Source organism: Coffea eugenioides, chromosome 6 (genome assembly GCF_003713205.1).
Source record: "Coffea eugenioides isolate CCC68of chromosome 6, Ceug_1.0, whole genome shotgun sequence".
Taxonomy (NCBI): domain Eukaryota; kingdom Viridiplantae; phylum Streptophyta; class Magnoliopsida; order Gentianales; family Rubiaceae; genus Coffea; species Coffea eugenioides.
Window position 1 is genome coordinate 27,866,664 of NC_040040.1, and position 14,751 is coordinate 27,881,414.

The 14,751-nt window shown below is 36.3% G+C and overlaps 1 protein-coding gene across 1 annotated transcript; it reads left to right on the forward strand.

Moving 5' to 3' along the window:
* The first annotated feature begins 6,688 nt into the window (after positions 1–6,688).
* Positions 6,689–7,405, forward strand: LOC113774007. The gene has a single exon (XM_027318587.1). The coding sequence runs from the start codon at positions 6,689–6,691 to the stop codon at positions 7,403–7,405; it is 717 nt and encodes a 238-aa protein (XP_027174388.1).
* The last annotated feature ends 7,346 nt before the right edge of the window (positions 7,406–14,751 follow it).

A 14,751-nucleotide genomic window follows, 5' to 3' on the forward strand; every position in this document is an offset into this window, starting at 1 on the left:
GATTCCTAAGAAGTCGTAAATATGAGCAAAGTCATCCTCAAACTCATTATTAAGTTGAAATGATACATGTGGCATAACAGAGGACGATCCAACACTAAATGTATAGCCGAATACAGGTATGGGAATAGGTGTGACACGGAAATAACCTCCGAAAGCTAGAATACAAGGAGATGTGGAAAAAAGCTCCAGTGTTAAAGAATTGAGTGCCAACGGGTGAGTCATATCCAGCATGTGTTGAAGTCTGTATAACCGTGTATTAAGTACATTAACATCATGTACGGAGGTGCCCTTTCTACGATGCTTACCTACCTGGTTCCTATTATGCACCTGTTAGGTAGATGTTCAATATGCATCTCGAAAGCGATACTATGAGAGGTATATGAGCCAATATCTAATAGTCAAAGGAACCAACTGCCATCCGCATTCCTTGATTCAAATATTATAATGTTTCGAAAGCCTTCTCTTATATACATGCAAAATTAAGATAAGTACATTACGTAGAATTAGTGAAATTGAGGTATCTATTACAAATCGATTCGATTCAGGACACAATATCAATCTATTCAAAGAAGGTTTTGTATGTTATAGTCATTTACTATGTTATTTTTTTAAAAAAATAACATATTGTTAGAAGAAAAGATAAATATGTAATAATTTACTAAATAGTCGAACTGTCTCTCATCTTTTCATGACCATCACGTTGGGGCTACTGCGAAACAAGAAGTGTAATATAGCCAACTGTATGATTTTGGTACTATGTCATGTATTCATCCATAGACCTGTTCGAATCGTGTCAATGGTCTCAAACATATGATTCAACATGACACTCCCAATATTGAGCCCAATGACTATGGTACTAGATCCAATCCTTTTCAGAATGGCTTGATCGACACAAAGAATGTAATTTCTTGTTTGCATTTGTTTGAATTGTCAATTATGTGCTAACGCATTCCAAAATGTCATAGTACCTGTTAGAGAAGGTGAAATTCGATAGCTTTTCAATATATCAATGGAACTACTGACTACCATATGTGTCATCTGACTAAGCAGTAGATAAAAAGATGTGCAATAAGGTCAGTAGGATAAAACTCCCAAATAAACTATGGCAATAAGAAAATGGAGTTAATCGCGACAATTGTTTACATATTGACACTACAATAGCAACATTCATGAGTTAAATATCTCATCGACATCCATCTTGATAAGATGATCATGAAATAAGGACACAACATGCGAGGAGGCATGTATTTCTTCGTATGGTTGCCCACCGACTGCCTCTAAAAAATTCATTTTTCAATGCAATAGGAACTAACACAATAGGGCTAATGTGAGGACTCGCAAAAATTTACCTATTTTAAACTCCTATCACCAGCTTATTTAAATATTTTATTGCCCGTTTGCTCCGAATATTTTATTTCAATCTTTTTAGACCTAATTACATGGAACTATGACTTACTTATATTTTAAAATGACTCGTTTCAAAATTTAATTTTTGAAAACTCGTTAAGTGAGAATAGTGAATACGCGTTTAGAGTCAATAATCGATTCGAGAATACAATAAATTTGAAAAATTGGAGACTTGTACATTAGTCTTAAAATAGGTATTTTTATGTTTAAGTGTTCAAGTATTAGTTAGTGATGCTATCGTTATAAGAATTCTTGGAATTTTCACTTTATTGCGCACAAATCAGAAGTACGCGTTTTCGCGCACACGATTAATTGAGGGATTTAAAACCTTTATTTTGGAGCTATTAAGAATGAATAATAATAGTATGAATTGAAATGCATTAGAGATTTAGTGCACAAGTGAAACAAACTCGAGAGGAATCGAGCACGAAACGCGCGCGTGCACGCGCGGAGGGAGAGTTGACTTTTGGAGTATTTTGAGCCACACACTTAAGCTTCTCGAGGAAGCTTCATTTTCAGCACAACTCTCTCTCTCTCTTCACTCAAACAGCCGGCCAACCAAGGGGAGGAAGAAGAAGCCAAAACCTCTTCAACAACTCACTCATTTCTTGTCCAAATCATCTCAAAATTTTACCACAACTTGCAAATCACTTGATGATTATATTAAGCTAGGAGAAGAGCTTCCTTTCCACCATTTTCTTGAGCTTCATTGGACCGAAAATTTATGCTTTAGTCATCTACTAAGGTAAATAACGATCAACCTCTTAAATCTTAGTTTATGGAAGTTATCTTGCACTTATGAGCTCATAGATTCATATGCGTAGCTTTATGTTGTTGAAAATCTTGTGAGTGGGCTCTATAAAATCACACAATGGCATGATGAACTGATTTGATGAGATTTGATGTTAATTATGTTGGATTAGTGCTTAATCTAGTGAAATTAAATTGTATTGTGGAAGAAAGCTCAAAGGAAGTGAAAAGGAAATTTTGCCGTTTCTGCCCCTGCTATTGCCGTGCACTTTGGTGCACTTTTTTGTGGTCCAATTGACTTGTTCTTGATGTAGATGTGTAATATAGGTTGTGTGGAAAGTTTTCACAAAAAATTACGTGATTTGGATGAGCAAATGTTGAGATTTCAAAATTTTACTAAAACTGGAATTGTGTCCCGTATTGGTCTGGCAGTGATTTTCAAATAGCTATAACTCTTTGCTTCGACATTAAAATCAAGTGCCGTTTGCGGTACTAGAAACTAGACATTTTCAGTTTTCCAATGGTATAAAATTCATGCCCTATTTCCACCTGAGTGAGCCGTACCAACCTTGTAAAGTTGTCTATTCTGTTTCTCGTATGTACTGGAAGCCCTGTTTTGAGCTGCGACTTGATGCTGAAATATGAGCTAGTTATGGACAGAATTTTAAAATGATTCCTTCTAAGAAATTGTAGCCTTATGAATGCAGTTTTCAACGCCACTAACCAAGCTCAATTATGAGTTGAATTGAGTGAGTTGTGGCCAAATTACAGAGCTGTCTTCATGAAAGAAAACCCTAATTCTGGACTGATTTATAGCTAATCTCGATTTGGGACTTGTTATTCGAAATCCTTGGTGTTAATCACCTACCAAATATATCTTGGATTGTTTTAGACATTTTCTACACAAATGAATCATATTTGAGATGTTTTTATTGGCCAAACGATTGGGGAAAAAGAAAACGAAACTACAAGGCAATTTTGCCTTGGAAATTCTTGGAGTTTTAATGACTTGGTTAACTGACATTCCATGCGAATTTTTGCATGAAAATTTACAGTGGAATAGCTCTCATATGGTAGTGTAATACTGCCAACTTTGGTACCATTCTGAGTTCATTTCGATGCCCAACCAAAGTACCAAAGCTCAAGCTTTAAACCTGGAAAATCTTTGTTCAGTGAGAAATTTTAATAACTTTGAGCCGCTATATCTTGGTGCTCAAAACTCCAATTCTTGTTCCACTTATTGTGTTGTAAACTTTGATTGTAACTCTAATTGAGTTTTAAATTTCAAAAGCTAGTTCACATTGTGTGAATTTTGCCGAATTTTCAAAGTTGCCCAAAAACCAACTCAAAACTGACTTGATAGCCCAAAACAACAACTTCAAGCCAAAATTTGAATGTCTTCCATTTTGAATCATGGAAAAATGTCTTCTAGAAACTTTTATTACTTTAGAAGTAATTTCCAACGGTATCAAGTTTTCCAATTTTGGGACCTATAGGGAGGAAGTTATGATTTTTCAAAGAATACCCTCAAATTCGATAATTTTGACCGTTTTGAAAAAAATTTCGCGTGGGAACATTTTCAAAGAATCCGACCGTATATCCAGCCAGTTCTTAGCCGGATAGTTGGTTGGACTGGTAGTGAAATTTGAAAAACATTGGGATTCGCCTCTGCCTCGAATCGGGCCAATTCTTGGTCGGATTGTGACGTGGCTTCTGAAGTCCATCTCCGATTGTTTGTTTGGAAAATGATTTATATCTATTTGTTTCCATCCAATAATTTCAAAGATGAAAATTGGATTTTTCCTTGTATTATTAAACCCCACTTTTGAATTTCAATTTACAAGTAATTAAGGCTCATTTTCATGATATTTTTCTAGATTGTACAAGTGTGCAATCTTCAGTGATAAATGGGGTTTCTAAGTGATAGTTCAATATTAATTACTCAGGCATTCAAGAGAACCTTCAAGAGAATCCCACGGTGGACGCCCGAACCCTCAAGTGGACACTACTCCTTTGTTTTTGATTGGTGAGTGTTAAGTGCATGAATTGTTGATAAATGCTTGAATTGTTAATTGAGTATTATGGAATCGTTGAGACGAGTGTGTACTTTGTCGCGCTTATTCTCCCTTAAATGATGCTATAATTGAATTGTGCTATGTGAATTGATATTTAAATTGTGTGAAGTGAATTGCTATCTGAACTAAGTGAAGTGTTGCCATTGCAAAATTTCATTTATGCTGACTCGACGTCGATCGAAGTAAATCTTATCGACCAATCATATTTTACTCGTGGGGACGCCCTTGTCCTCTCTCTCTCTCTTTAAACTACGTGGTACTTAAGACTTAAATACATATGATTTGGTAATTGTACATGAACACATTTAACTCGTAAGCTCTGAGCGGAAGCATGTACCACACCAATTTGGGTGGGAGGTACCTCTCATACCGTCTCAGTGCTATAATCGGTTCCCTGAGCGGTAGTATGTACCACACCGATTCGGGTGGGAGGTACCTCTCATGTCGACTCAGAACCGTAAACAATAATTGGTAATCGTACATGAATATGTTTAACTCGTGAACTCTGAGCGGATAGCATGTACTACACCAATTTGGGTGGGAGGTACCTCTCATGTCGACTCAAAACTATAAATAAAGTATAAGTCGATTGGAACGATGTCTCATTGACCATTGAGCGATAGTATGTACCACACCGGTTCGGGTGGGAGGTATCTCTCATGTCGACTCAGAACCATAAACGTATAATCGATTCCCTGAGCGATAGCATGTACCACACCGGTTCGGGTGGGAGGTACCTCTCATGTCGATTCAAAACCATAATTGGAGAAGTGAAGTTCTACGGATTTGATTACCTATCCGGGTGACAGAATGTCATCACGAAAAAGTATTGGATTGAACTTTGGCAAAGAAAGTAGGAATTAGCTCTTAAGAGCTCCTGTATCCTCAGTGAATGTGTTGAATTGAAAATTGTGAATTGCTTGGATGTTATAACTTTAATTCTTGCTTAAATGATATTGTTATTTGAACTACGTGTTTTGCATGTTTTCTTGGCCTCACGAGTATTCGCTCACCCCGTTAGACTTGTTTTCCTTAACAGGAATTGAAATGGAAGGAATTATGGAGAAGTCGACTTGATGCCCCTTTTGATTAGAATTTTGAATGTATGTGTTTAGAAATTGATTTTGAAAGTTGTATATTTTTGGAATGTAAGATATCTTGGTAGCTTATGATGTAAGACTTGAACGATTATTAAGGAATTGACCTTCCTTTATATCTTTGACTTTTAGTATCGATTGGTTATTCTTAAATTTGAATTGAAGTTGTACCGAATCCTGGCGAGAGTTGGACAAGCGTCCCGCGGATACCCTTGGGTTCGCCTTTGGAAGAAGTGGGGGCGTCACAGTTGGTTTCAGAGCTTAGGTTTCAGATCTTTGTAGAGTGTTCTAGGTTTAAAAGTTTAGAATGTCGGACTGTGGGATTTGATTGTGTATTATGTGCGATGTGATCTTGGCGCTTGAGGTTGTAGCACCATTTTTGCTCACAAAATACTATAAGACTTTACTCTTTAAATTAGGTTGGAGATGAATCAAGATTTAAAAATTTAAATAGCCATTTGGTGAGTTTAAGGGTTAGGAACCTTGCTTCCTCCATTATTTTGCTTGCCGAACTTTTCGAAGGAAAAGTTGAACCATTTGAACAGTTTTGGGCTCCGCTTTGAACTTAAAAATGAGACATCTTTTGCATTCCGTTTGGTTTGACTTATTACACTAACTTGTATGAGAACTTTCACCTTGAATCTAGTAAGGAGACTAAGAATTTAAAAAGTAACTTAGACTTTTGGATGAAATTTGGAGTTTATAATCATTTGAATGATATAGTTTGGTATCATAGATTCTTCTAGTTTTGTCCCTAACTAAGCTTATGATTTTCTCTTTAAATCCTGCCTAGGATAATAGGGGTGGTGCTCGCCGTGAACCCTTTTATATTTTACTTATATGTACTCCTATATTTGTGGCACTTAGTTGCCTATGACCTGTATTTGATACTATTAACTTGTTGTATGCACATTGACATGTGACATGACTTCTAACTTATGCAAATAGCTATGCTTTGATTCAAAGTGTTCTTGCAATGTGTACCTGTTTTTCAATTCATGCGCTTATGCTTTCTACTTTTATTATACGTTTAGAATCTTACTAAATGGATCGGCGAGGACGTGGACGGGGGTGTGGGCGTGGGATTCGGCAACCCCGCACTCCCGAGAGAGGTGAGGGATCTGCGACTGGACCAAACCAAAACCCTAAAAACGAAGAGGGTGACCAAGTGGTTACGGCTATTAACCGCATAACCGATATTCTCGAGCGCTTGGCCGAGCGCCAGAGACCAGAACCAGTCGACCAACCAAGGAACCAAGAGAGGGGAGGATAGAGCCCTCGAGCGATTCTTGAAGTTTGCTCCCCCCTAAGTTCCATGGAGGGTCTGACCCCGAAATAGCAAAAAATTGATTTGAAACGATGGTTGATATTTTTGTTGCTTTAAATTATATCGAGAAAAGGCAAGTGAATTTTGCTATTTTCCAATTTGAAGGGGTGGCACGCTCGTGGTGGAATGTTGTTAGTGCAAAGTGGAAAAGAGAACAAATCCCTTGGACTTGGGTAAACTTTGAGAGGGAGTTTAATGTCAAGCTCCTTTCGCCAATTATACAAGGAAAGAGGGAGGACAACTTTATTAAGTTAAAACAAGGGTTATTAAGTATGGCTGAGTATGAGGAGCGGTTCACCAAAATTTTCAAATTTGCCCCTGAGCTTGTAATCACCGAACGAAAAAGGATAAGGAGGTTTATTCAGGGGTTAAATGTAGAAATCCAAGAATCACTAGCAACTGCCCAGATTATCACTTTTACGGATACCTTGGATAAGGCACAGAGGGTAGAGAATACTAAGTCTCAATATAAGGATTTTCATGCTAGAAAGAGGGGTAATCTAAGTGATAATTCTAAACAGTCCGAGAGGTCTACCCAACCCCTTAGAATGGAAAAAGGGGCTGAAGAAGTGAAGATACTTGAAAAACCCGGAGAAACTCCATCAAGCGAAGCCCCGCCAAAAGGAAATCAGTGTAGGCGAGGTCAACAAAAGGGAAAATCTCAAACTGGCCAATCCGTGACTCCTCACGTAACTTGTGGATACTGTGGCAAGATTAACCACACCGAGACCGAGTACTGGAGAAAGTAAGAAAAATGTCTGAAGTGCGGTAGTACCGAGCATAAGTTTTCGAATTGTCCTAAAGGTTCTAAAGGAGAAGGAAATTCTCAACAACCTGCTAAATTCACTGCAAATCAATCGAGTGCCAGAAGAAATAATTAATGCCGGTAATAGTAAGAGGGATCCAAGTAGTGGAAACTCTACGAGTAAGGGTAAATCTGACTCCACTCGACAAATAGGGATTGTAGTTTTACCCTAACATAGACTGGCACTTTTAGAGGTTGTACTCTTTTGTATAGGGGATCACATCCTTTTGTGGTATATTGCGACTTAACACATTTTGATCTTGTTTTTTCCGCTTTTCTTTTGAAACGATTTGATGAACTTATTATAATTTAATATAACTATTATGATCTTTTATGGTATATGAAAGTTTACCTTATTTTTAATTGATTTTACATCTTATATGTATCTGTAATCTATTGCTCCATGTCTCAAGACCTGTAATAAGATCATGAATGGTACTTGAGAATAGTTAAGTTCCATAAGTGTGAGTTTTGAATGGGAGAAGTAAAAGTGATGAAAATTGGTTACGTGAGGAAATGACAGGGAAAGATTTTGATCGAAAAGTGAAGGGGTTAAAAACGCAAGCAAGTCCCTCTAATAAAGGTTTTATAGAGAGATTATGAATTAGAGGAAGCAACCTGGGAAGTAACCATTCGAGAAAAGTATCCAAACCTGTTCACCAATCAAGGTATAATTTCGAGGACGAAATTTTCTTAAGGGGGAGAGGATGTGAGGACTCGCAAAAATTTACCTATTTTAAACTCCTATTACCAGCTTATTTAAATATTTTATTGCCCGTTTGCTCCGAACATTTTATTTCAATCTTTTTAGACCTAATTATATGGAACTATGACTTACTTATATTTTTAAAATGACTCGTTTCAAAATTTAATTTTTGAAAACTCGTTAAGTGAGAATAGTGAATATGCATTTGGACTTAATAATCGATTCGAGAATACAATATGTTTGGAAAATTGGAGACTTGTACATTAGTCTTGAAATAGGTATTTTTATATTTAAGTGTTCAAATATTAGTTAGTGATGCTATCGTCATAAGAATTTTTTGAAATTTTCACTTTATTGCGCACAAATCGGAAGTACGGGTTTTCTCGCGCGTGATTAATTGAGGGATTTAAAACCTTTATTTTGGAGCTATTAAGAATGAATAATAACAGTATGAATTGAAGTGCATTAGAGGTTTAGTGCACAAGTGAAACAAACTCGAGAGGAATCGAGCACGAAACGCGCGCGTGCGCGCGAGGAGGGAGAGTTGACTTTTGGAGTATTTTGAGCCACACACTTAAACTTCTCAAGGAAGCTTCATTTTCAGCACAACTCTCTCTCTCTCTTCACTCAAACAGCCGGCCAACCAAGCGGAGGAAGAAGAAGCCAAAACCTCTTCAACAACTCACTCATTTCTTGTCCAAATCATCTCAAAATTTTACCACAACTTGCAAATCACTTGGTGATCATATTAAGTTAGGAGAAGAGCTTCCTTTTCACTGTTTTCTTGAGCTTCATTGGACCGAAAATTTCTGCTTTAGTCATCTACTAAGGTAAACAACGATCAACCTTTTAAATCTTAGTTTATAGAAGTTATCTTGCACTTACGAGCTCATAGATTCATATGTGTAACTTTATATTGTTGGAAATCTTGTGAGTAAGCTCTATAAAATCCCACAATGGCTTGATGAACTGATTTGATGAGATTTGATGTTAATTATGTTGGATTAGTGCATAATCTAGTGAAAACAAATTGCATTGTGGAAGAAAGCTCAAAGGAAGTGAAAAGAAAATTTTACCGTTTCTGCCCCAGCTATTGCCGTGCACTTTGGTGCACTTTTTTGTGGTCCAATTGACTTGTTCTTGATGTAGATGTGTAATATAGGTTGTGTGAAAAGTTTCCACAAAATATTACGTGATTTGGATGAGCAAATGTTGAGATTTCGAAATTTTACCAAAATTGGAATTGTGTCCTATATTGCTCTCACAGTGATGTTCAAACAGCTATAACTCTTTGCTCCGACGTCAAAATCGAGTGCCGTTTGTGGCACTAGAAACTAGACATTTCTAATTTTCCAATGGTATAAAGTTCATGCCCTGTTTCTACCTGAGTGAGCCGTACCAACCTTGTAAAGTTGCCTGTTCTGTTTCTCGTCTGTACTGGAAGCCCTGTTTTGAGCTGCGACTTAATGCTCAAATATGAGTTAGTTATGGACAGAATTTTAAAATGATTTTTTTTAAGAAATTGTAGCCTTATGAATGTAGTTTTCAACGGCACTGACCAATCTCAATTCCGAGTTGAATTGAGTGAGTTGTGGCCAGATTACAGAGCTGTCTTCATGAAAGAAAACCCTAATTCTGGACTGATTTATAACTAATCTCAATTTGGGACTTGCTATTCGAAATCCTTGGTGTTAATCTCCTATTAAATGTATCTTGGATGTTTCTTAGACATTGTCTGCATAAATGAATCATATTTGAGATGTTTTTGTTGGCCAAACGATTGGGGAAAAGGAAAACGGAACTACAAGGCAGTTTTGCCTTGGAAATTCTTGGAGTTTTAATGACTTGGTTAACTGACTTTCCATGCGAATTTTTGCATGAAAATTTACAGTGGAATAGCTCTCGTATGGTAGTGTAATACTGCCAAATGTGGTGCCATTCCAAATCCATTTCGAGCCCAACCAAAGTACCAAAGCTCAAGCTTTAAACCTGGAAAATCTTTGTTCAGTGAGAAATTTTAGTAACTTTGAGCCGCTGTATGGTGGTGCTCAAAACTCCAATTCGTATTCCACTTATTGTGTTGTAAACTTTGATTGTAACTCTAATTGAGTTTCAAATTTCAAAGGCTAGTTCACATTGTGTGAATTTTGCCGAATTTTCAAAGTTGCCAAAAACCATTCCAAAACTGTCTTGATAGCCCAAGACAACAACTTCAAGCCAAAATTTGAATGTCTTTCATTTTGAATCATGAAAAAATATCTTCTAGAAACTTTTATTATTTTGGAATTAGTTTCTAACGGTACCAAGTTTTCCAATTTTGGACCTATAGAGAGGAAGTTATGATTTTTCAAAAAATGCCCTCAAATTCGATAATTTTGACCGTTTTGAAAAAATTTTCGCACGGGAACATTTTCAAAGAATCTGGCCGTATTTCCAGCCAGTTCTTGGCCGAATTGGTGAAATTTGAAAAAAATTGGGATTCGCCTCTGCCTCGAATCCGGCCGGATTGTGACGTGGCTTCTGAAGTCTGTCTCCGATCGTTTGTTTGGAAAATGATTTATATCTATTTGTTTCCATCCAATGATTTCAAAGATGAAAATTGGATTTTTCCTTGTATTATTAAACCCCACTTTTGAATTTTGATTTACGAGTAATTAAGGCTCATTTTCATGATATTATTCTAAATTGTACAAGTGTGTAATCTTCCGTGATAAATGGGGTTTCTAAGTGATAGTTCAATATTAATTGCTCAGGCCTTCAAGACGATCCCACGGTGGACGCCTGAACCCTCAAGTGGACACTACTCCTTTGTTTTTGATTGGTGAGTGTCAAGTGTATGAATTGTTCATAAATGCTTGAATTGTTAATTGAGTATTATGGAATTGTTGAGACGAGTGTGTACTTTATCGTACTTGTTCTCCCTTAAGTGATGCTATAATTGAATTGTGCTATGTGAATTGATATTCAAATTGTGTAATGTGAATTGCTATGTGAACTAAGTGAAGTGTTGCCATTGCAAAATTTCATGTGTTGATTCGACGTCGATCGAAATAAATCTTATGTACCAATCATATTTTACTCGTGGGGACGCCCTTGTCCTCTTTCTCTCTTTGAACTACGTGGTACTTAAGACTTGAATATATATGATTTGGTAATTGTACATGAACACGTTTAACTCGTAAGTTCTGAGCAGAAGCATGTACCACACCAATTTGGGTGGGAGGTACCTCTCATACCGTTTCAGTGCTATAATCGGTTCCCTGAACGATAGTATGTACCACACCGATTCGGGTGGGAGGTACCTCTCATGTCGACTCAGAACCGTAAACAGTAATCGTACATGAATATGTTTAACTCGTGAATTCTGAGCGGATAGCATGTACCACACCAATTTGAGTGGGAGGTACCTCTCATACCGTTTCAGTGTTATAATTGGTTCTCGGAGCGATAGCATGTACCATACCGATTCGGGTGGGAGGTACCTCTCATGTCGACTCAAAACTATAAATAAAGTATAAGTCGATTGGAGCGATGTCTCATCGACCACTGAACGATAGCATGTACCACATCGGTTCGGGTGGGAGGTACTTCTCATGTCGACTCAGAACCATAATTGAAGAAGTGAAGTTCTACGGACTTGATTACCTACCCGGGTGACGGAATGCATTACGAAAAAGTATTGGATTGAACTTTGGCAAAGAAAGTAGGAATTAGCTCTTAAGAGCTCCTGTATCCTCAGTGAATGTGTTGAATTAAAAATTGTGAATTGTTTGGATGTTACAGCTTTAATTCTCGCTTAAATGATATTGTTATTTGAACTACGTGTTTTGCATGTTACCTTGGCCTTACGAGCATTTGCTCACCCTGTTAGACTTATTTTCCTTAACAGGAACTGAAATAGAAGGAATTATGGAGAAGTCCACTTGATGGCCCCTTTTGATTAGAATTTTGAATGTATTTGTTTAGAAATTAATTTTGGAAGTTATATATTTTGAAAATGTAAGATATCTTGGTAACTTATGATGTAAGACTTGAACGATTATTAAGGAATTGACCTTCCTTTATATCTTCGACTTTTAGTATCGATTGGTTATTCTTAAGTTTGAATTGAAGTTGTACCGAGTCCTGGCGAGAGCTGGGCAGGTGTCCCGCGGATACCCTTGGGTTCGCCCTTGGAAGAAATGGGGGCGTCACAGCTAATCCTAGGCATCCTACTCCCGTTACTATTAAAAATGAAAAATTGTTCAGGTACTATTATTTACATATAACACTGAAATAAAAATGCTTAAGCATTTAAAAGTTATTCCATTCTCACATGTAGAAGCATATATGGGTCAACAGTGTAACTCGTTGATGCCTGCGATACTTTGCAGAGACAGAGTATAAACAACCAAGTGTGACGTTGCCCGAACTGTATTTGCTCATACTCTCTTTGTCTCGGATGTAATCTAACTGATAGCAACTTACAACGTTGTAACATGTATCGGCAAACAACTGTCCTCTAAGATCAAAATGTAGCACTGAACATATTAGCGAACTAATTCTTCCAGTGAATCATTTGGAAGAGACTCATACAAAAACTCTAAGATAGGTACAAGTTTCAACCTCCCATTCTAAAAGTGTCCGTTCTCTGCCAAAACATTAGAAGTTCCTCGATCAAATCCTTTTTTCGAATCATCAGATCAATTTCAGCCGACTAGTGTTACTAGTAATCTATTAACACAGAGGTCCCATAATACCTCTATGTCCTGCAAAGTGATGATAACCTTGCCTATAGGAAGATAAAATGCGTAGATCTCTTGCTTCCATCACTCAATAAGCGCAATGATCAATCCATGATTAAACTTAAAGCAACTTGCCTGTACGATTCCCCAGAAGCTTGTCTCATGAAGATAGTGTGCTATCAAACTCTACTTTGGAAAAACACTTTGGGAAGACGCTGCTTCTGACTCTGCTTTGGGAAGACACTTGCAGAACCACTCCTTTTAGAAGACACTGGAGAAGAAGGGGATATGGGGATGGAAAACAGAGAAAATTGTGGCTGGTGCGAGAGAAATTGATGAATTTGGCTATCTATTTATGGCAAAACTTCCTTGTTATCATTTGTATCGATGTTCACATTATATATATCAGAACAACTAAACAGTTGATCTCATTGCATTCAATAGTTAAAATTCATCCTAGCATTAATGCTGCATGTGGCTATTAAAACATTGAAAAGAATTTGAGCCTACATGTTTAAAATCTGATAGTTAATCACACTTCATCAACATCCAATCACATTCTCCGCATCCAAACAATCTCTGACGCCTCATTTAAAAAAATATTTTTTTGTGCACCAATTTTCTTGTTTGCTGCAACACAATTCAATGGTTCAAAAAGATTTTTTGCAAAAGGTTGACTGTTGATCTCAATTGATCAATGGTCAATCACGTTCACCGCATCTATTTTGGATGCAGCAATCTCTAACACCTAATTTCAAAAAAAGTTTTTTGTGTGCCAATTTTGTTAATTGAGGTGAAACAATTAAAAAAAAAAATTCGCAACTTTAAAAATCGACCGTTGATCACATTTCATTAACAACGATCAATCATATTTCTCGGCATTCATTTTCAGATGTGTCGTTCTAACACTTCCAGTCAAACATAATAAAAAAAATTTCACAACTTTAAAAACCGACCATTGATCAAATGATTTGATCAATGGTCAATCATATTTCGCCGTATCCATTTTTAGATACGCATTCTGACACTACCAATTGCCGACTAGAAGCATTTTTTTTTTAAAAAAAAATTGTGAACCTGCGGTTTGGCATAAAAAAATGAAAAACAAATTGAATTTTTGGTACGCTGATTTTCTCAATTGTGGTGACCCTTATTTCAGAACACACTACTGCACAACACCACTTTTTCTGATGTTTTTGTATATTAACAATATATTAAGAAATTCGCCCCTTTTTTTGCTAAATTAGGAGATAGAATCATGGTATTCTAGAAAATTGAATTTGGATTGTAAAATTTATGAAATTTTACCATCTTGGAGTTTTTCTATAAATAGACATTCACAAATGACTTTTAAAAAATATTTACTCTAACAATTTTGAGAAAAGATTCCAAACAAAAAACCATATAAATGCACCTTTATTTCCATAAATTCATACATGCATTTTTGCTTAATTACACTTTTTAAAATACTTGTGTTATATGAAAAATTATTCAGCTCTTTGCTCGATATTTATGATAAGTTAAACTTAAGTGGAACTAAAGAGTCAAAACTATAATTTTGTAGACTCCCAATTTAAGTCATATTATTTGAAAAAGATAAACCTATTGAAGTACCTTAAACTTACTGAATACCAATAAAAAAGAAAGAAATATTTTTAATCTTACAGTAGTATCATTGGCTGCCACTATATAGCATTAAATTGTATGTAGAAAATCTTAGATTCTGTTAAAACTTAAATTAGAATATGAAGACATGAAATGAGTTAAGAAATTTTTTTTAAGGATAAAAACATCTTTCTTCTAGATGAACTTGATGAATCAAAATAGAAGAAAAGCCTTTTTTTTTTAGTTTCCTTCTCA

Excerpts from the sequence above, each read along its gene's own strand:
- LOC113774007 (XM_027318587.1), top strand. The coding sequence starts at position 6,689 with ATGGTTGATATTTTTGTTGCTTTAAATTATATCGAGAAAAGGCAAGTG.